The sequence below is a fragment of the Macaca mulatta genome, chromosome 4 (assembly GCF_049350105.2).
Source record: "Macaca mulatta isolate MMU2019108-1 chromosome 4, T2T-MMU8v2.0, whole genome shotgun sequence".
Lineage (NCBI taxonomy): Eukaryota > Metazoa > Chordata > Mammalia > Primates > Cercopithecidae > Macaca > Macaca mulatta.
Genome location: NC_133409.1, coordinates 153909604 through 153937152, shown reverse-complemented (window position 1 = coordinate 153937152; position 27549 = coordinate 153909604). Strand labels below are relative to the sequence as shown.

The window sequence follows — 27549 nt, the reverse complement described above, 5'->3', positions numbered from 1 at the left end:
CCTGATTCCATAACCTGGCAAAGACACAACAAAAAAAGAAAATTTCAGGCCAATATCCCTAATGAACATCGATGCAAAAATGCTCAATAAACCACTGGCAAACCAAATCCAGCAGCACATCAAAAATCTTATCCACTATAATCAAGTCAGCTTCATCCCTGGGACGAAAGGCTGGTTCAACATATGCAAATCAATAAACGTAATCCATCACATAAACAGAACCAATGAGAAAAACCACATGATTATCTCAATAGATGCAGAAAAGGCCTTTGATAAAATTCAATACCCCTTCATGCTAAAAACTCTCAATAAACTAAGTACTGATGGACCACACACATATATATGACCTATTCACAACAAACCCATAGCCAATATCATAGTAAATGGAATTACTTTCTCCCAGGGATCTCCTGATGCTTTTGTTTTGTTACCCAAGTCCTTTATGTTCTATGATCATTGCTCTTTACTTCAAAATATGCCTTTCCCATGTCCCTATTTGTGGGGAAGCTGTTGTGGTAAAAAGACTAAACAAAATAACTTAAACAATAATGTATTACTCCTCTAAGGTTATTTGCCTCGAAATAAGAATTTTCTTTTTCAGAATAGCCTCTTAATTTTAGTCATTTTTATCCACTCAGCCTGTATGTTTTTCTTCCTGCTTTCATTTCTATCTGCTAATCTACATATTTTTAAAGCTCAGCTTAAATGCCTCTTTTCTCTTCAACTGAAATGTTTCTGTCCCTTCCTGGAAAATCTATAGGCCTTTGTTTCAATCTTAACTATGGCACATAACACACAACATACTTGTGTGACTTATATCACCTATTTGTCCATCATCTCTTATAGTGCATATTCTGTCTTACTCATCTATTTCTTAATGAATTAATAAGTAGCTGGGGACACAGTGGTCTAACATTCAGTAATGGATTACTACTGTTGGAATATAAAGCATTATAGCAAAATTTTCCAAGAAAACAATGGTATTTCCTCCTTTTTTTACATACTTATTATGATGTAGGACTTGGGAAAAAAATGTTCAGACTTTACATATTATTTTGATTCTTATACCATTCATATTAGATAGAGATGAGGAGTCTGTAATTTATGGAGGATTACTTATAAGATCACATAGTTAACAAGTAGTGAACTAAGAGTAGAAAAAATTTCTTCTATTTCCGAATCTAGAACAACATCCTGCAGCTGGTACTCAAATTGTGCTGCATGGGTCATGGTTGCCTCTCATAGGCATAGATTGGCCCTGGCACAGAATAGAATGTACCACACAAAGCACAAGTATTTCACACAGAGTTATAGGAAAATTACTCCTTTTCCGAGCAGCCATGGTCTTGACTCCTTACGAAAGAACCAAAACTTGATATAATACAAAGACAACTGAGAAAATGTTTTCAGAATTTCACATCATAGTAAAGAGCTTAAGAATGGCCTATAAGAACCCACAACGGAAGGCACCCAGAAAATTCACGAGAATGTGTGCCCTCCAAGCTCTCAGTCTTGACTTTTTCACTTCCTTCTAGGGGACCCACTAGCTCTTCATTAAAGAGTGTTCTCAAAAAAGAGGCCTTAGAAATTAAGAATCTTAAAATTTCAAATTTCCTCAAAATATACTATCCAATTCCTTATAAAAACTGAAATCACATAGCAAACATGTGAAATCAATGTGGCAAAATCTCAATAATAACTAGCATGCAAGGATATTAGATCCACATGAAAGATTGTTTCTTGTGAGAAAGTCACACAAAGTGTGTTCCTGATACTATTCTCTGCAATCCAGTGGCATTTTAGTCTCTTTTTGTAGAATAAATGCACTGTCTTTTATTTAATAAAGAATCAGCAAACCAGCAGAAGGCTATTCTGAATGATATAAAAATTACCCAAAATGAAAGAAGCTTCCTGATTCACATACTCAATAGGTTGAGTGTCACCCAAAGCATGGGACAGACAATTTTATTATTTCCTCCTTTGGAACTCCTCAGGTCATTACACTTCCATCTCCTACACACTTAGTCTCACATCCAAAAAGCAAGACACAGAAAAGTGTATCTCTAAGATCAATGAGGCTATAGTTAAGCAATTAAAAATACTTACTCACCTGTGATTGGTGATATCGAGCAGAGATTACCATTTAGACTTTAAGAGACTGATATGGGGCTGCTTTTATGAACACAAAGAAGTAACACAAAATAATGTTCCCTATAGAGTCTGTGCTGGTAAACTTCTGAGCGATGGGTTTTCTAGCTGAGTGCCAAGACTCTACTCAGTTCCTAAAGGCCAATGCAGGAGACTGGAGTGAGTAAGGAAAATGCCCTTTGGATTAAGAAGATCCTCACATCTTATGGGAATATTTCAAGAGCCTCGGAGACACACCTTGGGGATCTTCAAGAACAGGTCCTGAGACTCACTACTTCTGATTCCTGCCTCAACCCCTGAGCATCTAGTTGTGTTCTAGTGGTTCTGTTACCATAATAATTATGCCTCAGGAAGTCTCCTGTGGAATCTGACCTGCTCCAGGTGGACCACTACCTCTTGGCTCACATCTGTCCAATGAGAAACAATCCATATCGTTTCCCTATTATCAGAGGAAATGCAGTTCTCTAGATTTTGCTTCTTGGCCACATAAGAAATATCAGTCTTTGACTCCAAAATGCTGGATGTAGAAGTCAAACTCTCTAACTGGTTATCTTCTTCTCTCTCAGTTTAAATTAGGGGAAAGCACCCTGAACAGTATTGCCAGCTACATATGTTGTATCTTGATCATGAGTGATGACATTAGTGCCTGTGATTTAGATTATATCACACTAATGTTATTGATACCAGAAAGTAGTCGTGCATACCCACAACAGATAAGAAGATCTACATTCCACAACCTCAAAAATAATGATTTTTTTGTCTCATTACTTGCCATAATAATGAGATTTTCTCTCCTAATTAAACATCTAAAAAATGGAACAAAATATATAAAGCAATGATTTTAAGACACTATACAAGACAGGGTTGGTTATGCCCCGTGACCCATCTGCCTGATTGGAGCAACTTGTGATAGACAAGGACTTAGGTGGAGTCCTGAGAAGGACATTATCTTAGTAGTGGGGGCTAAATTAACCTCAGAATAAATGATGTTCTGGATCTACATTAACAAATAAAAAATATATGCCTCAAAATAAGCCTAATAGTTTAGGGAAAATACAGACATAGAAACAGAAAGAAGATTTTTTAGAAACAGAGAGAAGATTTTTTTAAAGACTCACATAGAACTTGTTTAAATAAAAAATCCAAAATATAAGTGAAAAATAAATTGCATGGAATAAACAGTAGATGAATTACTGCAGAAGAAAAAAAAATCAAGGAACTTGGAGACATAGACATAAAAACAATCCAAAATGAAGCATAGATAAATTGTTTTAATAAAATGGACAAAGCATCAATGACCTATGCCATAATTTCAAGTAGTCTAACATATGTGCAACTGGAGTCCTAAAGAAGTGTATGTTTTTAAAAAATTAAAGAAATAATGACTGAATTTTTCCAAATTTGATAAAATATGTAATCTAGATCCAAGAAGCCCAATAAAAATTAAATAGAATAAATATTAGAAAGCATTACAATGAACATCATAAACTAATTGCTAAAAAAGTTATAAAGAAAAATCTTAAAATCAGCAAGAGAAAAATCAACACTGTTATTACAGAGGAATAAAGATAAGAATGGTAGCATACATCCCACCAGAAATTGTGTGAGACAGGTAATGGAGCAACAGCTTTAAAGCACATAAACAAAAGTCTGGCAATTTAAAATTTTCTATACAGAGTAAACACCTTTTAAAAATAAGGGCAAAGTACTTTTTCATGCCAACAAAAGCTGAGGCAAATTATTACCAGCAGAACGTTACTACAAGAAATAGTTAAGGAAGGTCTTTTAAAAAACAGAAAAAAAGATACCAGATGAAAATCAGTGTCTCCATGAAGGGACAAAATGTGCCAGAAATTATAAATACGTGTTTAAGTGTAAAAGACATTGTTATTATTTTTAATTACCTTAAAAATAATAGAATTTTTCAAAAAAAAAAACAGAATTGCAGTGTCTTGGATACTAATAACATAAGTAAAAGTAAAATGTGTGACATTAAAATCACAAAGCATGAGCAGGGAGATGGAAGTACCGTATGGCATGGCTATAGCAATATATCTTAAATGGTGTAATATTATGTGAAGAAATATTTTGTGAATTTAAAATGCACATTGTAAACCCTAGAGTAACCACAAAAATATAAAATAAAAAGGAATAAATAAAAGTGCAATAGTGAAAATTTAATGAAAGTAAAATATTCCCATAGAAAACAGTAAATGAAAGAAGAAGCAATAACAGACAAATAGGACAAATGAAAGGAAAACTGTCGGAGGACAAATTTAAATTCAATTCTATAAAAAATGTATCAGATTTAAATTGTGCAAACACTCCAACTAAAACAAGGAGCTTATCACATTGGCTTAATGGGTATGCAAATGCAGTTACATAGAAGGAATAACTTTTAGTATTTGATAGCAAACTAATGCAGGGACAGTAATGTATGTTCAGCTTGATTGTGGTATACACAAAGTATACATATACTAAAACATCATGCTGTGAAGCCTAAATATATCAATTTTAATCTGTTAATTATATTTCAATAAAGCTGGGGAAAAACAAGGTATTTTCAATGGCTAAAAAAAAAACTCTCCCTAAAATTGAATACCCATTAAAAATTATCTTCAAGAATTAAGATTAACAAAAATGATATTCTAGACAAAAACTAATGTAAGAAAAATTATCATCAGTATATTTCTGTTGAAGGAAACACAAAAGGAAAAAAATAGGCAAAAATAAAGATTCTCTCTTGCGGAATTTCAGTAAGATAGAATCAAGATCAATGGAACATGAAAGTTATGAAAAATATTCTATTTCTTTTCAATTGAGCCCAATATTTCTGAAGAAGAAGCAAAAAGTTTTGGAGTTGACTGACCACTTGGAAGAAACCACTTAGGAAGGACTGTTTGAACTTGTTTAGATTGTGCATAATTAGGGCATGAAAAAAGGCAAAATTTGCCTCAAATAGAAATTTTGCAGGCAAAGTCAATGTTTTTGGAGTTATTTAAATTAAGCTAAATTCAGGACAACTGAAGAGATTGCAGGAAAACTGAATGAAGGTTTCAGATAAATGAGAACTAATTGTAGAGGAAATTACTAAATATTAGAGGAGATCCTGAGTAATTAACAAAGGCAAAAGGACGAAAGGTTCCCTGTGAACCAATAACTTAAAAACAGTAATGTTGAACACAAAGTGACAATGCAGAAAAAACACACAAAATAGAAAATTAGAAAGCTCTAGTGAAGATATAAAATTTAGTGATAAAAATATTTCTAAACTTTGAATTGATAACTTACTCAGGAAATATAGTGTGCAGAATAATAGAAGAGTCTTTATTTGAATTTTGGAAAATGGATTTTGTTATATTCAAATGGTTCTGTTTTTATTTAAAAGACCTCCATTTCTTACAATTTACTTACTTGAATTTAATATACTATAGGTATATCAGAACATGTGCTGGAATAACAGTTATTTACATCAGCACTTGAAATCCATACAAGGCAGGAATTTCCAACTAATCTGTGATTATATTGTGTAAAATGTTAATATAGAATTATAGTACTTAATATATTTTAATACTATATTACACTCATCATTAGTTTTGTGTGTGTGTCTGGCTAATGTCTCATACAGCTTTGGTTATAACTTTCTATATTGCATCAACTGTGTCTTTATACATCAATTAAGTGCTTAGAATGAAATGTTATTTATTTATGATCGAATTAAGCTTGTGATGTGAAAAAAAATTCACTTGAAAGGAGGCATGTAGTAAAGTTGGATTTCTACCAGACATTAAGCACCATGAAGGCAAGATGTTTGTTTTGCTCACTACTGTGTTCCTAGTACCTAACACAGTGACAGTGAGATAGTAGGCACTGTGTAAGTATTCTTGGATGAATTATTATGTGGTTGGTCAAGCCTCCAACCTCAATCTATCTTGAAATTCACCTTGAGTCATCTCATAAGCATAAATTCATGTGTGATCCAAGTGGCTCATTAGTTACAAAGATACTTCTGTTACTTGGAAAATTTCAAAGGTTTTCGTCCTAGGAGAGATGCCACAATCTTTTTTACACAGCAGATACCTACTCTAATCCCTCCCTATACTTCCTACCTCCTTAGTTCTCCTGGCCACATAATTATCCTGACATATGTACTTATGCGTTTGGTTATTTTGGGCCTCCATCACATTAAACTTTAAGTTTGGTGACATTATGGAATTTGTTTTGCTTGCTCCTCTGTTTCTTGAACCTACTACACTGCCTAATATAATATGTGCTCAAAATTTTTGAAAGAAAAATAAAAACCAAGTAAACTAATCATTTCTTACAGTGAAGTGATGGAAATCACTCAATAGAAATCAGATATCCCTCATTAGTCCTAGTGGTGTTGCTGCCAGTCTTTAAACAACTTCCTCCCAAAGATTTTCTTCAGAGCCATCATCACTTCTTTGTTCCTAAGGGTGTAGATCAATGGGTTCAGGACAGGGGTGACGGTGCTATATATGATGGCCATTATCCGGTCCTGAATCATGAAGGTGGCTGAAGCAGGACGAATATATGTGAGGCCCACAGGTCCATAGAAAAGACATACCACCATAAAATGGGAGGCACAAGTGGACAGAGCCTTATGGAGTATTCTGCAGGACCTGTTCTTAAACAGAAGGAAGCCAATTATATAGAAGTAGGAGAGAAGAGTCAGAAAGAACCCTCCCATGGATATGCTGCCTGTGACAATGGAAAGAAGCCATTGATTGAGTAGTGTGTTACTACAGGCTAGTTCTAAGAGCGGCTTGACATCGCAGAAGAAGTGATTGAGTTTCTGAGAGCCACAAAAACTCAGGTGTGCAGTCATGACAGAATGCATCAGAGCATAAAAGAAGCTGATGAGCCACGCCCCAGCCGCCAACAGAATACACACCTGGGGGTTCATGATGACAGTGTAGCGGAGAGGATTGCAGATAGCAACAAAACGGTCAAAGGCCATGATAGCCAGTAAAATGGCCTCTGTACTTCCCAGAAAGTGGAAGAAGTGTAGCTGGGTGATACAGCCGAGAAAAGATATAGCCCTGCGAGTGGAGACAAGGTTTACGAGCAGCTTGGGCAGTGTCACTGAAGAATAGCAAATATCCAGACAAGAAAGGTTTCCCAGAAAAAAATACATAGGGGAATGGAGTTGTGGTTCCAAAACAACCATCACCAATATAGATCCATTTCCAATCAAGTTTATCAGGTAAATGATTAAGAAAATCCCAAAGAAGAGAGGCTGCAGCTCCTGAACACCAGTCAGGCCAAGTAGAAGAAACTCATTCATTGTAGTGACATTCTCCATTGCTCTGGGAAGCAAATTTAACAATAACTGAATTAATTTTTCTGAAGTTTTAATTTTATACGATGAGGATTAAATAAAGTAAGTTTACTAAAATTTATGTACAACAAAATTGAGGAAGACTAATATACCTGATAAATTCTGAGCTGTTGAAATGGCACTAGAGTAATAAGAGCATTATATTATGAACAAATCAGATATAGATAAAGAGCATTTGTTTTCAAAACTAAGAAGTGTAAGATTTGATGGACATAATCATAGCATTAGAATTATGTACTACAAAAATTTTAAACATACAAACGGAATAGTTTTTCAACTTATGATTCCAGGTTCTGGCAAAAACTCAGATGTAGCTTAGTGGCGATTTCATCACTTCTTCTAAGATACATAAAAGCCACAAGAGAGTAACATATCTCTTCTAACAACCCAAACTTTCAGTGAAAGTAAGAGATACAAACACCCACAAACCAAATGTTGTATAAGTAGAGGAGAAAAAAGCAGCATGATTGGTATCGTTAGTCATAAGACTGCAGCATAGCAATGAGGTTGTGGATATACTTGGGAAAAAACTGAAATAGTTAGAGGTCCCATTAGTAGAAGAACTTCAAAAACACCCCCAATTTTTCATATCTGACAGAACTCTCAAAACTTAATAGTATTCTTAAAAATCCAAGAACAGGCCGGGCGCGGTGGCTCAAGCCTGTAATCCCAGCACTTTGGGAGGCCGAGTCGGGCGGATCACGAGGTCAAGAGATCGAGACCATCCTGGCTAACCCGGTGAAACCCCGTCTCTACTAAAAAATACAAAAAACTAGCCGGGCGAGGTGGCGGGCGCCTGTAGTCCCAGCTACTCGGGAGGCTGAGGCAGGAGAATGGCGTAAACCCGGGAGGCGGAGCTTGCAGTGAGCTGAGATCCCGCCACTGCACTCCAGCCTGGGCGACAGAGCGAGACTCAGTCTCAAAAAAAAAAAAAAAAAAAAAAGTCCAAGAACATGGGCCAAAACTAGGAGCAGGCATACAAACATAAACAGAAAATTATATATAAATGACAAATTAACACGGGAAAAGGTGATCAAAATCATTTTCATCAGCACAATGCAAATTAAAACCAGTAAAATGCTACAACACATCTATCAAAATAGGTAAAATAAAAATAGTGACACCACCAAATGCTAGGGAGGATACAGAAAGACTGGATCACAAATATAATACTGGTCAGGATATAAAATGGTACAACTGCTCTGGAGGGAGTATAGTCGCTTCTTACAAAATTAAACATATGCTTACTATATGACTCAACAATTGCACTCTTTGGAATTTATGTCAGTACAATAAAAACATGTTCACACAAAAACTTGTATGTGAATTTTCATAGACTCTTTATTTATAATAGCCCAAAACTGGAAATACCCCAAATGTCCTGCATTGGAGAAATGGTTACACAAACTGTGGTATATCCATACCATGGAATGCTACTTAGCAATAAAAAGAAAACAACAATTTGGTAAACTCTCCAGGAAATTATGCTTAATTTTTTTAAAAGTGAATTCCAAAAAAATTATATACTGTATGATTCCATTTATGTAACATTTTTGAAATAATATTTTAGAAATGGGGAAAAGATTGGTAGTTACAGTTGGAGAATGAAGTTGGAGAAGGAGCAGAGGAGAGGTGAGTGTGGTCACGAAAGGGTACCGAGAAAGATCCTTGTGGTGATGGAACTCTTCTGTATTTTGACTATGATGGCAGATACAGGAACTTGAGATAAAACTGTGTAGAATTAAACTCAGATACACAGAACAATTGAATACAAATAAAACTGGGGCTATCATTCAGATTCATGGGTTGTATCAGCATCAATATTCTGATTGTGATACTGTGCTGCAATTTGTTACCTTGGGGAGGAACCACGTAAAAGGAAAACAGCATCTTTGTGTATTCTTTCTTACAACTGCATATGGTAATTATACATAAGATTTTAATTAAAATGGCAAATCATATCTGTACAAAGATCAAAATACTTAATAAATTATATATGTTCGAGAATGGCTAAATAGGAATTTCTGATAATGACAATTTGTACTAGTTATATGCTGGGTAATTTTTTCAATAGCTCTCAAAGTAGAAAATTATGAATCACATACTTTGTATTATAATTTACCTGTAGATATTATTCAATATGTGGAAATCATTATTATATACCATAATATTTATTTGAGTATTTTAAAAGCAAACATTAGACAGAAGTCTAACAGCCAAAATAGGGGACTAGGTAAATTATTACACCTATAAGAGAGAATAATATGCAGCTTTAAAATACATATATGTACATATATATATACACACACACGAAGAAAATAGCTAGGCAGATAGGTACAGAAAGGTGCACAATTCATATATATGCAGATTTTTACATATGTACATATACACATAGAAATTATATATGTTATTAATGCCAAGGTGACTTGTTAAATGCTATAACCAAGATGCAGTACCATGTGAGTAGTATGCTAAAATATCTGTTTAAAATTTTTTCTATAGGCACATGTACTTCTAAATGGACATAAAAGAAACTGGTAACAGTTGTAGTCTCTAGGATGAGAAACTGGCTGGCAAGGAGACAAAGGCAGATTTCTTCTTTTTAATATATTTTGAATATATTTTGAATTTTGTACCATATTCATATATTATGTACTCAAAAAACAAAATTATTTTCTCTAAAAATAAGCATGGCAATACTATGCACCAATATATAGTTGTGAAAAAGAGCAGTGAACTGAGCATCTAAAATATTTAGGCCCAGTGATATTATGTATAAATGGTAGTGTGTATGACAAGTACAGTCTGTTTTGTAGATGGCAAAGTGGAGACTGTAACTTACTTTGGACTCGAAAGTCTCTACTTTGGCATCTGTAAAACAGATTATACTTGTCATATGCTTTTCTCTGTTTTATCAAATCTAAGACAATATTCAATTTGTTCTTTTTTTTTTTTCCAAGACAGTCTTGCTCTGTCACCCAGGCTGGAGCACAGAGGCGCAATTTCGGCTCACTGCAACCTCCACCTCCTGAGTTCAAGCAATTCTCATGCTTCAACCTCCCAGATAGCTGAGATTACAGGCATGCACCACCACGCTGTGCTAATTGTTGCATTTTTAGCAGAGACAAGGTTTTACCAGGTTGGCCAGCCTGGTTTCCAGTGCCTGATCTCAAGTTATCTCCCCACCTCGGCCTCCCAAAGTGTTAGGATTACAGGTGTAAGCCACCATGCCTGGCCACCATTTATTCTTAAAGGTAGAATTTTACATGTCTGTCTACTCACTGGAATATCAGATTGTTAGAGGTGAAAAAAAAACTAAGAGTATCTTATTCTTCATATTCTTACAGTTCCTATATCATGTAGAAAATCAGAACAATGGTGTGGAAAATGATCTATAGAATAAAATTGGTCACTTATTCTGGCTATCCATGTACTCTTACAAATGACTGTTAAAAAACAATTATTCTAATATAATAATTGTAAATATAAAATAAATTCCAAGAAAAATAAGCATTAAAAGAAAGACAAATAGTAATATTTTTAAGTAACTTTGAACTAGTGACTTTGATATCATAACTACATCTTCCAAGTATAAAATTAGTTCTGGCTGTATAGCTTCTAAGAGGGAGATTTCTACTCTAACCCCCACTCTGAGTTCTAGACTTATCTAATTTCATATTTGACTCTCCACTTGAATTCACACAAAACAGTGTATGTATATATTCATAGAATCTTTATTCATAACAGCCCAAAACTGGAAATAGCCCAAATGTCCTTCGATGGAGGGATGGTTGAATTCTTCACTGAATTACAAAAATCAACATGTCGGCCGGGCGCGGTGGCTCAAGCCTGTAATCCCAGCACTTTGGGAGGCCGAGACGGGCGGATCACGAGGTCAGGAGATCGAGACCATCCTGGCTAACACAGTGAAACCCCGTCTCTACTAAAAATACAAAAACTTAGCCGGGCGAGGTGGCAGGCGCCTGTAGTCCCAGCTACTCGGGAGGCTGAGGCAGGAGAATGGCGTGAACCCGGGAGGCGGAGCTTGCAGTGAGCTGAGATCCGGCCACTGCACTCCAGCCTGGGTGACAGAGGGAGACTCCGTCTCAAAAAAAAAAAAAAAAAAAAATCAACATGTCAAACAGAATGCATCCTCTTTCCAAGCATGCTCCTGTCACAGTGTCTCAACGTAGTGAACAAAATAAGAACCATCTAGTTGTTCAAACCAGAAATGTGAGACCACATTGATTTCTCCTTCACTTCAATCACTCTCTTTAAGTCAGTCATCAAGTCTTTGAAACAGCCCTCAAATTCTTGTCTCTTTATCCACACTGCCACAACCCTGGCCCAAGTCATGACTGCCTTTCAACTTAACTATCGCAAAGCAACCTTACAGTTCTTTTCTTCCCCCACTTCAAGCTGTCTTCATAGTGTAACCAGAATGATTGTTTAAAGACCTGTGTTATAGTATAAATTTCTATGTGAAACATTTCAGTACCTTCCAACTGGACAAGCTTACAAACCCTCCATGAATGTCTGTGGCTTATTTCTTCAGTCTCAGCTTTTATATTACTTGGATGTGGTCATACTGGGTATCTTCCAATTCCTCAAATATATCAAGGTGTCCATCGAGGACACGCTTGTCCTCCCTGGATCACTCTTTACTTCCCCTGCCCTTTAATGTAAGAAAATATCTATTTATCCTTTGGGTTTCAGCCTGTCTCAAATTAAGTTAGACCCTATTATGATACCCTTCTATAGGTTTCTGTACTTCCATTTGTCTGATAATCATTATTATCCTTCTTCAGCTACTTTCTTCTATCATTAAACCCTAGATTTATTACTCATTACTCAATAATCATTAATAACTTCAACCCTTCATAATCTCAGTAATAATCATCCTAGACTCCAACTACCACCAGCTAAATTCATAATTTACTCTCTCCAATACCACAAATCCTATCATCTTCATCCTCTAAATTGCAGTTATTCTATTTCATGTTCTTTAATACTCTCATGTACTCACACTCCTCCTTACCCATCTTAAGTTCCATATGCATATTTACAGTCACTTTATAGTAGCATATATCCTTACATCCCTTGACCAATTTGTGCTTCCTATCTTTACCTGGAAAAAGTCAAACCACTCTCTACTTACTCTGCATCTAAATATTTGCAGCTAACATGATTGGAGGAAAATGCACTGATGCTCACTTGTCTAGATCTAAATTCATTGATACTCAGCTGCATTGAAATCTTGGGAATGCCACTGACTCAGCCACCAGGCCCACCCACCTAATGACCCAAGTACTAAACCATCCTGCCCAGGACTCCGGGAACAAACCTACCTCCAGACCACGCCATATGACCTGCCCAGAATCTCTGGATAGTCTGATTCATGAAGGGCATTCCCTGCCGAAATAGTCTGTAAAGACTAGAATATATGCCTATTTCTTCAAATGCACAGACACCAACACGTGACCACAAGGATCATAAGCAATTAAAAAAATACCCTGAAATCTTAGAGATACAAATCAATTACATATTTCCCTTTCTCTTTACAGCCCATACCTCTAACTCTTCTCTCTTATCCTCTCTCAGAGAATGACATTGTTCTTTTATTTTGGAATAGTAAAAGCAGTCAGAAGAGAATATCTCCAAGTTTCATCCTAGTATCTACCCACAGTTTTGTAACTATGCTCATATACTGTGCATTCACTGTGTTTCTAATGGCTTCATAATTGAGACTCCTGATGAACACCACCTCTTTCACTTGTGCCAAGAGTCCATTCTCTCTCATCTTCTAAGAATATTGCTCCAGTTATTTTTTCATCTCTGTCTTAAATCATGAACATTTTCCTCTCCTCTACTAGCTGTCTATCTCTGTTCCATTTCTGTGCTCCCCTTTACAATTAAATTCTGTAAACATTTGCCTATACATGCTGTTCGCAATTCTCTTTCCATTCTCTCCTACACCTACACCAATTAAAATTTTACCCTCACTATTCTACCAAAATTTATTTTATAAACAACACCAACAACAATTGCATTAACAAATCAAAAAATGAAGTCTCATTTTACTTGATCTTTGAACACCATGTGGCAGGGTTAATCACTCCTTCCACCTTGAAATGGACACCACATGCTTGTGTTTTTCTTCCTGTCTCACTAGCTTCTGTCTTACCTTTCTATATTGTTTTGCTCATTTTCCCTCATCCCCCCCCGCCATGTCTTAAAGCTGAAGTACCTAGGACTCAGTCTTATATCTCTTCTCTTTTTTTCCTCTTCTCTAACTGCTTTCTTTGGTAATCTCACCAGGTTAATGGCTTTCTATATAATCTATTCTCTGATGACTCTCAAATTTGTATCAATCGTTAGAACCTCTTCCTTGAATTCATGAATTTCCAACTATCTAATCAATATTTTACTGGGAGGTACACAAAACATACAAAACTTAGTTATGGATGTTTTGCACAAATCTTGTGCATTCTTCTTTACCTGGTAAATAATAACTCCATCCTCTCAGGTGTTCAAGCCCAAAACCATGATTCAAGCCTAACTCTACTCATTCTCTCACATTCCATTCCATTGATGAATTCTATTGGCTGTAATTTCAAAATAAATGGAGAATCTAGCCTTTTTTTTTTTTTTTTTTTTTTTTTTTTGCTATCCCCTATGCTACTCTGTTAGTGTAAACCACGGCAATATTAGTGCATCACCCATTTGGAATATTGGAATGATCTTATTTCTACTCCTGTACAACTAACACCACTCTTAGAACAGCATCCAAGATTATTCTCTTTACTGTAATTCTAATGCTCTAAGCTCCCTAGTGGTTCCCATAGTAATCAGATTAAAATTCAGTCAATATAGTGATCTACAAGATCCTGCATGATCTAACCCCTTTTTATTTTTTGTATTTACTTCTACTCTACCCCTTGATGACTCAGCCCCATTGATCTCTATGCTGTTCCTAGCACTCACTAATCATACTCTCATTTCAAGCTTTGTGCAGTAGGTCTCCATTTGATTAAAACACTGTTACATGTGGCAAATGGACATGGTTAATTTCCATATGCCTTTCAGGTATTTCCCTAAAGTGTGGCTTTATCTGATTGCGCTACATTAAATTCCTCCCCCAACACATACATATGTGAGCACACTTCCATCCTTTCCTGCTTTGTTGTTATCAATAGCACCTCTTTTAATCTGGTGGAATAGATCTTATTACACATCTTAAATTTAAACGTAAGCTCTAGAAAGGAACAAATATTATATATTTTATTCAATATTGTACTCTCAGCAACTAAAACAGTGCCCAGTACATTTTAGCTATTCTCTTTCTATTTACTGGATTAACTAATGGATTGTTATTAACTGTTCAATGCTTGTCAACTATGAAAGCTATCCTCATGAGGTCAGATTTGTCTTTTTGTAAGCACTCTAATATAGAATCTATCCACAATATTTCCCTGAATGTGATACTAAGCTCAGAACAGATTCCCCCACTTTTGTCAGAGGACATGGTAACACAGAAAGTAAACAATGTATATTTGTAGAAAAAATAATTGTTTTTAGCCAATAGGTACAGGTTTTTCCACAATTCATTTTTGGTATGACCTGCTCTCAATGGCATTAATAATTCTTATTGATTAATTAGCATCAGTATATAGTATTAAAAATTTAATCATAAGATTGGCAAATTGACACAAAAAGTGAGGAGCTGCATTCCATGGGTATAGATACAGAATAAATGTTCAAAGTGAAATTATTGATAGTGGAGAGAAGAGGATTAATTTCAGGAATCATAAACATACCTGAAAGACATTGTAACAGATGCATATAATTAAGGGTTTGGGATGTACACTTGTGAAACTACATAAGTAAATACCTTATACAACAGTTTCAAATTATTTATTTCCTGAATAATTAACATCATCCCTCTTCTACTAAAAATAATACTACTGCAAAGTTGTGTAATTATCTAACACTAAATACAATCTCATATATTATCTAACACTGAAATTGGAATCTGCTACTTTTATCAATACTGATTGTGATAGATGCTAAAAGATTATTCACCTATTTTTTTTACTTCTCTCTCACTTCCTTTTCCCTTTATTTCCTCGCTTTGTAACAGAAATATAGACACACTACCACTATCTCCATTAAACAGTCATTCACACTCAGACACTTACCTACAACATACACCTATATTTGATCATAGAGTCTGCTGCCCTGAAACCAAAAAAAGTGCAAAAAAGCATAAATAAATAGATCAGGGAATTTGAAGCTTCCCTCGTAAATGTTTTATGTAATGAGCCCACCTGTTGCATCCTGTAATCTTCATAGCCTACATTCAAAGAGTTTCCTCTCTTGATCTCAACCTCTTTTCATCAGAGAATTTTTCTTCACTGTTGTAATTTTTCTATTTGGTCTAAGCCAATTTGCCCTGCACATCCCTTTGCACATACCTTACTATGAATATAATTTTGGCTCAAAAGAGTTATCCAAATAGCGTAGATCAGATGTATTTGTTGTGTCCTTGAATAAAGTTATCAGAGAAAGTTCTGACTGCTCAAAACTTATTATAAACACCTTTATTGAAAACAACTTATATGGAATCTAAGCAAATCTCATCTCTTATTATGGACAGAAAACTAACAGGCTAAATCCTCTCAGTAAACCTTCCCAGTAGCATCTTGAGCATTAACACTTTGGGATTTTCTCTCCAAGGACTTATTCTCTTTATATTTCTCTTCCCCTATGTATCAGTTTATTCCTTCTTTGATGTGCTTATGAGATCACTACATTGATTTAAATAATAATAATAAATGTTTGGCAGAGCCCTTCATTGGTCATAAGAAAAAAAAGAGTGATGATAATGTAAAAGAAAGAGAAGACACAGCTCCTATCCTTGAGAAATCTAACATCTAATGAATCTGAAAACTAATATCACTTAGAACAATATAATGAAAACGAAAAATGATTAATTATGAACTGAGGTCTACAGATATAGAAATGGAAAGATTTAAGCAAATTCTGATCAAACAGGGAAGACTAAACAGTGGAGATAAATTTGGTTAACATGCTTTTAGGGATTAGTGTTTATATAGATTCTTGGCAGAGACAATTTTATGTATGGAGTCTATTGAAATAATTAAAAACATCTAACTAAAGTAATTATTTGTACTATTATGATCAATGTTCTTTCTTACTATGAATAAAGAAATGATAAATTTCCTGGGCCCTATGTTTATTCATGAACAACCAACAAAATCAGTTTTATGATTTACTAGAAATAACGCCAAAGTTTTAATTTCAACACTATCCTTGTTACTTTAGGGTAAGTGTCAAAGACAAGTCAGATTAACACACAAATTAGTTGTAGGATGAGACTCAGTGAAATAGCTCTTAGGAAACTGGGTCTTAGACAATTTAGTTTTCAACAATTGGCCTATTCCCCTTCAAAGTCCCATACAATGGAGAGTTATGCTGCCAATATGGCCATGAAAGCTCCTGTAGAGGAATAAAATGCAAAATAAATCAAACAAAAACTTAACATCCTAGAGAATGATTAAAGGCAAGTGTATTTGTGAGTGGAATCAAAGGTAGAAAAAAGGGATAGAGAACTAGGTGGGGTTTTTTTCCTGATATCTATATCTTTGGTACAGTTCTCATTCATAACCTGAATTGTTTTCCTGATTTCTTTGTATAATTTTTAAATACTGTCTTGTGTCTCACTGAGCTGTTTTAGTATCAAAATTTTAAATACTTTTTCTCGGATTGTTTACATTTCGTTTTTATTGGGATCTGTTGCTGGAGAATGATTGTGTCCTTAAGTCGATATTTGCTTATCTAGTGTAACAGTTACTTCTTTTAATTTTTTGAATTTGCTTTCATGGGGAGGACTTTTTCCAGAAGTATCTAGGTGTAGGTTGGGGTAGGGTTCTCTGATTTTGATTCTGGGCGTGTACAATAGTGCCGTCTCTGTATGATTTCTTCATCTGTAAACAGCGCCAGTGGTGTCTGATTTCTTTGGTGGCTTAGGATATGGTTGTTAGTGGAGACTGTGCTGAAGTCTTGCTAAAAACTGAGATGCCAGGTGGGCCAGTCTTTGATTTCCATTGGTAGAATCAGTGGGATGAGCATGTGTGTCCTTGGACCCCAGGGCAGCATACGCTGGCACCAATGTTAGTGGGTTTAGGCAAGCCAATTCTTGTGCTTCCAAGTGGCTTGCTTGGGTTCTGGGAATGGCATCAGTGGTTCAGGTATGGAGATGAATTCTTGAGCCCTTTGGCAGTGGATGTGGTGTGGGTGATGGCAGTAGCAGTGGTGGGACAGCCCTCTGGGACCCATGTTGTCCATGCTGATACTGGCAATGGCTGTGATGGGTTGGGCAGGTCAGTTCCCAGATCCACAGGAAGCACATGAGTGTGGATGTCAGCTGTGGTGCCAGGGGAAGGTTGAGTGGACCTGACCTCAGATCCCAGGAGGGGTGCTGAGGTGCTACCAGTGATGGACTGGGCTAGGTGACCCTCAGGCCCCTGTACATTGTGCTCAGGTTCTGTGGGTGGGCGAAGCCAGGCTTAGCAGACCTTCCCATGGGCTCCTTGGCGGTGTATGAGGCACTGGCTATGTTAGGCAGGGGCAGGGGGATCCCCAGACCACAGATGAAATGCTCAGATAGGAGTGGTAGTGGCTGTTTTGTGGTCCTGGACTGGGGAGTACTGGGTTGCTTTTCCTGGGAGCAACCATAGGCAAGAAACTGGGGAGGCATGGGCTTTGCTCATGCCTCTGCCCCACAGTAGCTCATCATGGCAGCAGTTGCAGGCAGTGAAATTTGTCCTCAGGGTGAGTAAAAATGTGTAGCTGTCTCTCTGGTCAGGGTAACAGGAGGTGGGATTACTACCTAGGGCTCTTGCCTCGGTCCCAGAAGCAGAGTAGGATTCAGTGTGCTGGGATCTGTGCTGTCAAAATGGTGCTATGCTGCAGTTAGATAGGACTTAGGGTTCGTGGGACCCAGTGTGAGGTTCTTTCTAGGGCAACGCCTTCACATGGTCTCCAGGCAGCTCCCTATGTTAGTCTCAGGGGCTACGATGGTTGAGGGGATCTCCTGTGACTAGAATTGTAGGTGTCTGCGGTGAAAATGTGGGCTGCTGGGAATCTCTCCCTTTCCTTTTCCCACATTGGAGAGCCGCTCGAGACTCACATCCGATCTTGGTTGAACAGGCTGTCTTATTTCCTTTTCCTTTGCTTTTGGTGCTTCCTGGTCACTTCTCTACTGTTTCCAGTGTTCTCTCTTAGATGATCTATTCAAGGTGCGATTATTGACTGGTTATTTTGGATACTTTACGAGAAAGAGTCAAATACCAGATGTATCAAGTCAGCCATGTTGGAGCCTCTCCAGTTCCATTCAAGGGGCCTGTTCTGAGTTGGCAGTAGGCCTTTCCCCGTAAGCAAAATTTCTATAACATTGAAATTACTTAGGGAAAAAAGCTGTCAATACACTTTGATGGTTTTTCGTTTTGTTTTTTTTCATGGCGTCTCACTCCCTCAGCCAGGCTGGAATACAGTGGCGGAATCTCTGCCTCCCAGGTTCAAGCGATTCTCCTGCCTCAGCCTCCTGAGTAGCTGGGATTACAGGCGTACACCACCAAGCCCAGCTAATTTATGTGTTTTTAATAGAGATGGCGTTTCACCACGTTGGCCAGGCTGGTCTGGAACTCATGACCTCAAGTCTGCCTCGGCCTCCCAAAGTGCTGGGATTAGAGGTGTGAGTCACTGCACCCAACCAGCTTGGAGGTATTTTGGGAAAAAAAAAAAAAAAAAGGAGTAACGATTTTTCCTAACTTATGAGATATTAGGCCCTACAATAACATCATATTAATTAAAATACGGCTTATTCAATGGAAAACATAGTTAGTGGAGAAGCAGACCATGTATTGAGGGGGACTTGGAATAGTATAAAGATTGCCTCACAAAACTATGAAGAAGGAAGGATTAGTCTATCTACATAGAGACAAGCAGAACCAAGACTAGTTGATTATCTCATAGGATATGTAAATACAACCTCTAGAAGACTAGAGTCCTAAATGACAAATGTAAAACTCTAAATCTAATTAACAGGACCAGTTACATAACCTTTACGGTTCAATGCAAGATAAAAAATGATAAAATTGAGGTGGGGACATTTTGAGAAAATGGAAATTACATTGCAGTGATCCCTGAAACTAAAGAGCCTTAATTTGAATCCTAGTTTCACAATCCATTGCAAGGAAAAAGAAAATTTACTTAAATCCTTTGAGCCTCGGTTTTCTTGTAGTAAAGGAATAATTTTAATACTTTTACATTGGATTATTGTGAGAATTAAATGAACTAATATATGTGAAGAATGCAGAACAATAACTTATACATAATGAGCATGCAATAAATGTTATTTATAATGTATTTGCAGTATATAAAATAAGGAATTATTTGTATATGGAATGGCTCATACCTATAATCCCAACATTTAGGGAGGATGATATGGGAGGATTACTTGAGGCCAGGAATTAGAGGCTGCAGTGAGTTATGATTGCATCACTGCACTCCAGCCTGGATGACGGAGCAAGACTCTGACTCAAAACAAGAAAAAAAATTAAAGATTAAAAAAACAAAATTAAAAAATTAAAATAAGGTATTATTGTGATAAATATATGTAATACATTTTTGCCAAGCAACAAAAAGGGAAACTCAATAGAAAGCTGGAAAAGATACATCAGAGTTATAATTATTAGTAGAATCCTTGGATTGATGGAAAGTCACACACAGATACCCTGGTGTAAATCAGACAAAATTTTCTTACCTAAAAGATAGCAAAAAGTAAGGCTATACATTGGTAAGACCAAAATCCTTATCCCAGACAGATAAAAATGTGAGCTTTTGGACCCCAAAATTAATTATTTAAAATAATTTAGTGGTATTAGCAACAGTGAAGAGTCAGACGTAGAAGGTACAAAGGCAATACTATTTCTCTTTATTTCTCTTTCCTTGGTTTTCATAGAATCATAGTAGAATACTAAAGATAATCATCTTTCTGTACTGATCAATGGAATGTGGGTGACCACATTTATTAATTTTTGATGCCAATTTTCTTTCATTTTATATACCAAAATATCTTCCAAGGGAGCCCCCAAGAAGAGAAAGTGAATCTGAACCTCTACCTTAGGAAATGAAAGGAAATTTGACTAGGAAAAAATATTTTAAATAAACAAATAAATATTTTTTTAAAAAAACAGTATTGTGGAAGGTCAAATAAAATATTGGGTTGCTATTTTAAAGAAAAAATCCAGCAAATATATTAAGCTATTGAAAACTGTCTTGTCCATGGTTATGAAACCAAGGAACAAACATATTAAGAAAAAAAGATAAGAAGAACGACAACAGAAAAATGGAATTCCTCAGAGAAATTCCATATGGCGATCCCCTCATGCTGCAGGTGCAGAGAGTCCTCCTGTTTATTCTCATGACAATCCTTCTCAGCACCCAGGGGACAGTTTCTCTCAGGTTTTTATGTCTAGAGATCTGCAGCTCATTGGAAGGCAGGCAGATTTTCAGAGAGGAAACAATTTTTGAAGATAATTTATGCTGCAATCCCAACATCAATCATCACTTCAAATATTTTTCTATTTATAATTACTGGGAGTGTAAATCTGAAAAGCTCTTTTACCTGTGATTCTGAACACACAATCAGGTGAGAGAATAGAATAGGAGACAGGCTGGGAAGCTGCTCGTATTTTTATCTGTTTATGAGTGACCTGACTGCTTGCGAGTATTAAAGTTAGATGCCCAGGGCTTCGAGCTGGTTTCCTATTTTTATGATGGAGTCTTCATTGTGGTTGTAGATTATGAAAGCATTTTGTTTTCCGCACTTGTATTGCCGTGTCTCCTTCTGCATTCAACGTGCCTGGTTCTCTACATATTCGCTAAAGCAAATCTGAAATGCCTAAATATTGAAATTGCAGTAAAAAAAATATTTTCATACAGAGAAGTTGGCTAAACAACATTCTTTAAACGTTAGGAAAATGTTGTTTTATTATTTATTATTTTTTAAATTTTCTTTTTGCCAGATAGATTTTTGATACAATTTTATTTTATGGGTCAGAGAACCAAAAATACTATTTTAGCTATCATTTGTACTTTTAAAAGACATGGTAAAAGTTTTGAAAAATATGCAACATACATGGCTATCAAAGAAAGCTACTTTAAGTTGTTTGAAGGCAGTCCTTCATGGAGGTGTGGTAAAGGTTAGATAATTTCTCAAAATTTCCTCCAGCTGTAAAGCCAAATACCCTATGGGCTCCCTAGAAGTATTTCCTAGTTCATTATGTTTTTTTAACTTTAGTCACACCAAATCATTTTGTTCTCTCATCAGTAATTTTTCAACCTTGAATTATTCCCCGTTTATAGGAAACACTCTAATATCTGCATCTTTCTTCTGACTTCCTAATAGTTCTTATTCTTTTCTAAGTGCCTCCCATTTCTAAGGATTTCCCACACATTCTTGCTTCTTTCCTCCTAATATGCAAAAGTTAATCCACTACGTTTGTACAAAAAGGAACAAACAGGAAGCTATTTCACAAAATTATGTCTGCTTTAGTCAGTGCACCTATAGAAGATAATCCCAAGTACTTTGCAAATAATGTAAGAAAAAATCTTCAAAAGATATGTCTGCCTTTCAATAAACAGTATAAATTTAGTCAAATATTAAACCTCATTATAATTATCTTACTTTTAATCCCTCATGTGTTTTAACAGTTACTAAAAAAAAAAATTCTATTATTACAATTCTGCAAAAGAAAGAAAAATGAATACATTTCGTTCATAGAAAATGGAAATTTTATTAGATGGAAAGAAGGGGCAAATAGAGAAAACACATTTTACAAATGAAAAGGGCTAGAAATGTGTGGTAGCTTTGGAGAGAACTCATAGGAAGCCAACAGACCTCTGGGTTGATCAAGGAGAACCTGACTGTCAGTGCCACATTAATGAAACTAGAAGAAAAGAGAGAAAATTCACTTGGGATACAATGTTTCTTCACATCTAAAAAGTGAGTTATTTCAGGCAAAGTAAAAATAAGCCTTAAGAAAATGCATCACAAGACAGGCTTTTCAGTGGTCTAAATTCATAAATACTTTAGAAGAAGACACTATTGGATAAAATGAAGGAAGAATTGTTGAGTCTATTGGAAGAGCTTTTCTTATTCAGAGATTCAGAGGTGTGAAAAAGGAAAATGTCCCAGTGCAACTGGCAACTAGAGGAACAATAATGTTTGTCATGAAGTAAGTAAGTTGGGATTTACTTTGAAAAAAATTAAAGGCTTAGATAAGAAGAAACTAAGCACATTATCTGATATAGCAGTGATAAAACTTCAAATATACCTCAGGTTAATATTTGATTGATGTATTTTTTTTTCCTATCCCAGTAGAGCTCCATGACATTGCCAGAGATGTGGGTTAGAAAGAGATCAGTAAGAGAACATCTCTAGCCTCATCTACGTTCTAAGATGAGAACAAAACAATTACTGCTATTTTAAAGAGGTTTTTATATGTCTTTAAAGACTTTGTGATTATAATGAGTTCATCTTTATCTTTCTCTCTTAAGTCAAAAAATTTCAGGTGCCATTTTCCTGGGTCAAGAGATAACCAACTGGTGGTGCACTTAAAAATTGCCCCCTATTAACACTGACTTGGGATAGGAAAGGAAAGTTGTGTTGGAATACAGATGTTCACAACCAGAGAAGATTGTAAGTTAGCAACATGTTCTAAATCCCCAGAAGAAAGAAATATGTTAATAAGAAATTTAATTTTAAAAAGTGGTTAAGTCATAGTCCATACTATGCATGAATCCTTAATATTGAAGAGACCAACAGCTAAGCTAAGTTCTGTACAACTTCTGAGGTTTGAAACAAGTACAACAGTACTCTCCTTCCAAGTAGCTTTGGCTTGGTGAGAAAGTTCTGAGCTGGAAGGATTCTGATTGCAATCAGTGTTCCATACATTATTTTGTCTTTTTTCTGAAGTGATGCTGAATACAACCTCAGTCACCGAATTTCTCCTCTTGGGAGTGACAGACATTCAAGAACTGCAACCTTTTCTCTTCGTGGTTTTCCTCACCATCTACTTCATCAGTGCGGCTGGGAATGGAGTCATTCTGATGATTGTCATCTCTGATCCTAGACTCCATTCCCCTATGTATTTCTTCCTGGGAAACCTGTCATGCCTGGATATCTGCTACTCTACGGTGACACTGCCAAAGATGCTGCAGAACTTCCTCTCTACACACAAAGCAATTTCTTTCTTGGGATGCATAAGCCAGCTCCATTTCTTCCACTTCCTGGGCAGCACAGAGGCCATGCTGTTGGCCGTGATGGCATTTGACCGCCTTGTGGCTATCTGCAAGCCACTTCGCTACACTGTCATCATGAACCCTCAGCTCTGTACCCAGATGGCCATCACAATCTGGACCATTGGTTTCTTCCATGCCCTGCTGCACTCCGTAATGACTTCTCGCTTGAACTTCTGTGGTTCCAACTGTATCCATCACTTCTTCTGTGATGTGAAGCCATTGCTAAAGCTGGCCTGTGGGAACACGGAGCTCAATCAGTGGTTGCTCAGTACTGTCACAGGGAAAATTGCCATGGGCCCCTTCTTTCTGACACTTCTCTCCTATTTCTACATTATCACCTATCTCTCCTTCAAGACCCATTCTTGTAGCATGCTCCACAAAGCACTGTCCACGTGTGCCTCCCACTTCATGGTAGTTATTCTTTTGTATGCACCTGTTCTCTTCACCTATATTCATCCTGCCTCAGGGACCTCCATGGACCAGGACCGGATCATTGCCATCATGTACACTGTGGTCACTCCAGTACTAAACCCACTGATCTACACTTTGAGGAACAAGGAAGTGAAGGGGGCCTTGGTTAGAGTGATCAGAAGGCTTTGATTTGAATAAACCAGAGAACTCTTCAGAGGCATAAATAACCAGCAATGAAAATGTAGAGATGTGTAATTTTACTGCTTCTCAGATGATTTATAAGTGTAAAATAGAGGCAATCGGATAAAAGAAAAAAAAGTCCTATCTAGTTGTAGTAAACAATACATTTCTAAGTAATATGAAGAATACTTGAATATGCAAGACACTAGCCAGGGAACCCTAATGCCAAAAATTTTTTGGAATTATCAGTTGATAAAATTGACTTGTTATGTATTCTAACATGTACTTGTATGCAGTTGCATATAGAATTATGCCTGTATTGTCCATGTATTGTATACATAGATCATATTTAGGACTGTTTGTCTGTAAGATCCTTTTAGTTTAACACATTTTAGTCTAATCAATAGAATGGTTATGCTTTTTTATTTTAAAGATTGCCATGTAGGGCTATGTTTATTCAATTGGAAAAATAAATGCTAACTTGCATATTATTTAAATAAATTTTAAAGAGGTATGTCATAATTTCTTTTTAGTTTGGCTGGTTTTTGTTCTTTTAATAGTGATTCAAAATACAAAAGACATAGAAAGGTGTCAAATGTTTCTCTCCCATCTCTGCCCTCCTGCCACTCACTTACTCTTCATATACAATCAATGTAACCAGTTGTTTATCTGTCCTCACAGAGATCCTTTATGCTACAGGGTCAAATACAAATATTTTCTTTAAAAAAGAATGGCAATGAACAATACATGTTATATGAACAAACCAATGTTGAGGACAATGTGTATCTTGGAGACCTTTCCCTATTAGTACATAGAGCTTCTTTATTTTTTTAACGTGCATGGTATGTGCCACTTTGTTCATGTATTATTCTTGATAGATCATTCTCTTGTCATTGGACGTCTATGTTATTTCCAATCACATGTTGCAGTGTATAATCTTGTATACACGTCATTCCATATATGTGCAAGTCTATTTGTAGGACAGATTTCCAGACATGGAAATGTTAGGTCAAGGGATATAGTTATTGTAATTCAGATAGATACTGCCAAATACACTGAATATGAATGATGCCAATGACTTATTTTGTAGATGCTTCCCTGAAAATATTCTACTTTTACAGCCTGGTTATGTAATAAATGACATCCTAAAGACACCTTCCATAACATGGAAGTCTGTATAATTTTCCCATTGTTATAGAAAGTTTTCAGACTATTTGAAGCCCAAGCAAGACAGCAACTGGGAGAAAGGAAAAACTAAGAATCCAGCAACTCTTGTCATTCTTAGCTGGTACGCATGCAACATGAAGTATTTTCCCTACTTCAGCATAAAATACTTTAAACTTTCCTGTTATTACGCCAACACTTACTCACGATGAAAAATGAATCAAGTGTGTTGTTTATTATTTTAATCAAAAATAGCTCTACAGGTGTTAGATTTATGAAAGTCCTGCACAAAAGAACTTTACTAAATCAAGGGTGCCCTAAGAGACCCACCCTATAGCTAAAGAAAAAGAATCTCACACAGAGGACATGCTGCAGAGAGAATGAACTACTGAAACACACTGAAATGTTTCATTTTCTTTCTAACACACAAAGAATAGGAAAGAGTGGAAAATGGGAAGAAACTTTTACTAAAAGTTAACAGTTTTATTTTTACATTTTATAATACAAATGAAAAATGCTTTTTAAGTAATAAAATAAGTAATTAAAATAAGCAAATAAGCAATTAAACTGAATGACATTGCAATCACTAATTAAGAGATAAAACAACCGATTGTTCAGCTAAGAGTTCTGGTACCTATATCTTCAGAGATGTTTTAGAGGTGAACTGGCCAGACTTCAAGGATTACTACGAAATACCATTAAAAGTGGAGTTAGGTTGAAAAAAAAAGAAAACCCTCAAGAATCACTTTGTATCTCATTAGAGTGTTATAACCATATCAATCCACCCTTGGTCATGAAAGATGATGACTTTAAACATGCTATTATTTTGGTTTCGTTTTCCTATATCTGTCCTTACTTTGACAGATTGTAATGCATGTAATATGATGTAATAGAGGTGAAATACAAACAAATTCGTGATTTTTTTTCTTTTCCTTTGGTACCAAACTCATACTAAGTGAAAACAATGAAATTATAATTGCGGAGGTATTTCTGGAGCTAATAGAAAAGAATAGGTGTGATGTTTCTCAGATTCTAAGTACCTAGAAGTGGATTCTGACCCTGAAAAGATGTGATATGCCAACATTTGTAACTGTTTAGAGATAAAAATAGATAACACTATGTAAACTATGTTGAGTGGGTGGGCTGACTGTTCAAAACCCCTGCCTTCACTTTTGCAAACGCAAATGATCTGACTTCTCTCTGGTACTTCTTTTTTTTTCTTTTTTTTTTTTTATTCTTTAAGTTCTAGGGTACATGTGCACAACGTGTAGGTTTGTTACATATGTATACATGTGCCATGTTGGTGTGCTGCACCCATCAACTAGTAATTTACATTAGGTATATCTCCTAATGCTATCCCTCCCCACAATAGGCCCCGGTGTGTGATGTTCCCCTTCCTGTGTCCCTGTGATCTCATTGTTCATTTCCCACCTATGAGTGAGAACATGCGGTGTTTGGTTTTCTGTTCTTGCAATAGTTTGCTGAGAATGATGGTTTCCAGCTGCATCCATGTCCCTAAAAAGGACACAAACTCATCCTTTTTTATGGCTGCATAGTATTCCATGGAGTATATGTGCCACATTTTCTTAATCCAGTCTGTCACTGATGGACATTTGGGTTGATTCCAAGTCTTTGCTATTGTGAATAGTGCCGCAGTAAACATACGTGTGCATGTGTCTTTATAGCAGCATGACTTATAATCCTTTGCGTATATACCCAGTAATGGGATGGCTGGGTCAAATGGTATTTCTAGTTCTAGATCCTTGAAGAGTCGCCACACTGATTTCCACAATGGTTGAACTAGTTTACAGTCCCACCAACAGTGTAAAAGTGTTCCTATTTCTCCACATCCTCTCCAGCACCTGTTGTTTCCTGACTTTTTAATGATTGTCATT

General features: G+C 36.1%; 2 protein-coding genes across 3 annotated transcripts; one reads left to right on the top strand and one right to left on the bottom strand.

Moving 5' to 3' along the window:
• Nucleotides 1–6296: 6296 nt before the first annotated feature.
• OR12D3 (olfactory receptor family 12 subfamily D member 3) lies at nucleotides 6297–7478 on the bottom strand. Its single transcript, NM_001194208.3, is given in 1 exon segment — nucleotides 6297–7478. A coding segment is annotated over 1 exon segment (951 nt). The 5' UTR covers nucleotides 7475–7478; the 3' UTR covers nucleotides 6297–6523.
• Nucleotides 7479–22650: 15172 nt separating this feature from the next.
• Nucleotides 22651–24885, top strand: OR12D2 (olfactory receptor, family 12, subfamily D, member 2). 2 transcript variants are annotated; one of them, XM_077998642.1, is made up of 2 exons: nucleotides 22651–22833; nucleotides 23574–24885. In XM_077998642.1, coding segments are annotated over exons 1-2 (927 nt in total). In that variant the 5' UTR covers nucleotides 22651–22832; the 3' UTR covers nucleotides 24500–24885.
• Nucleotides 24886–27549: the final 2664 nt, after the last annotated feature.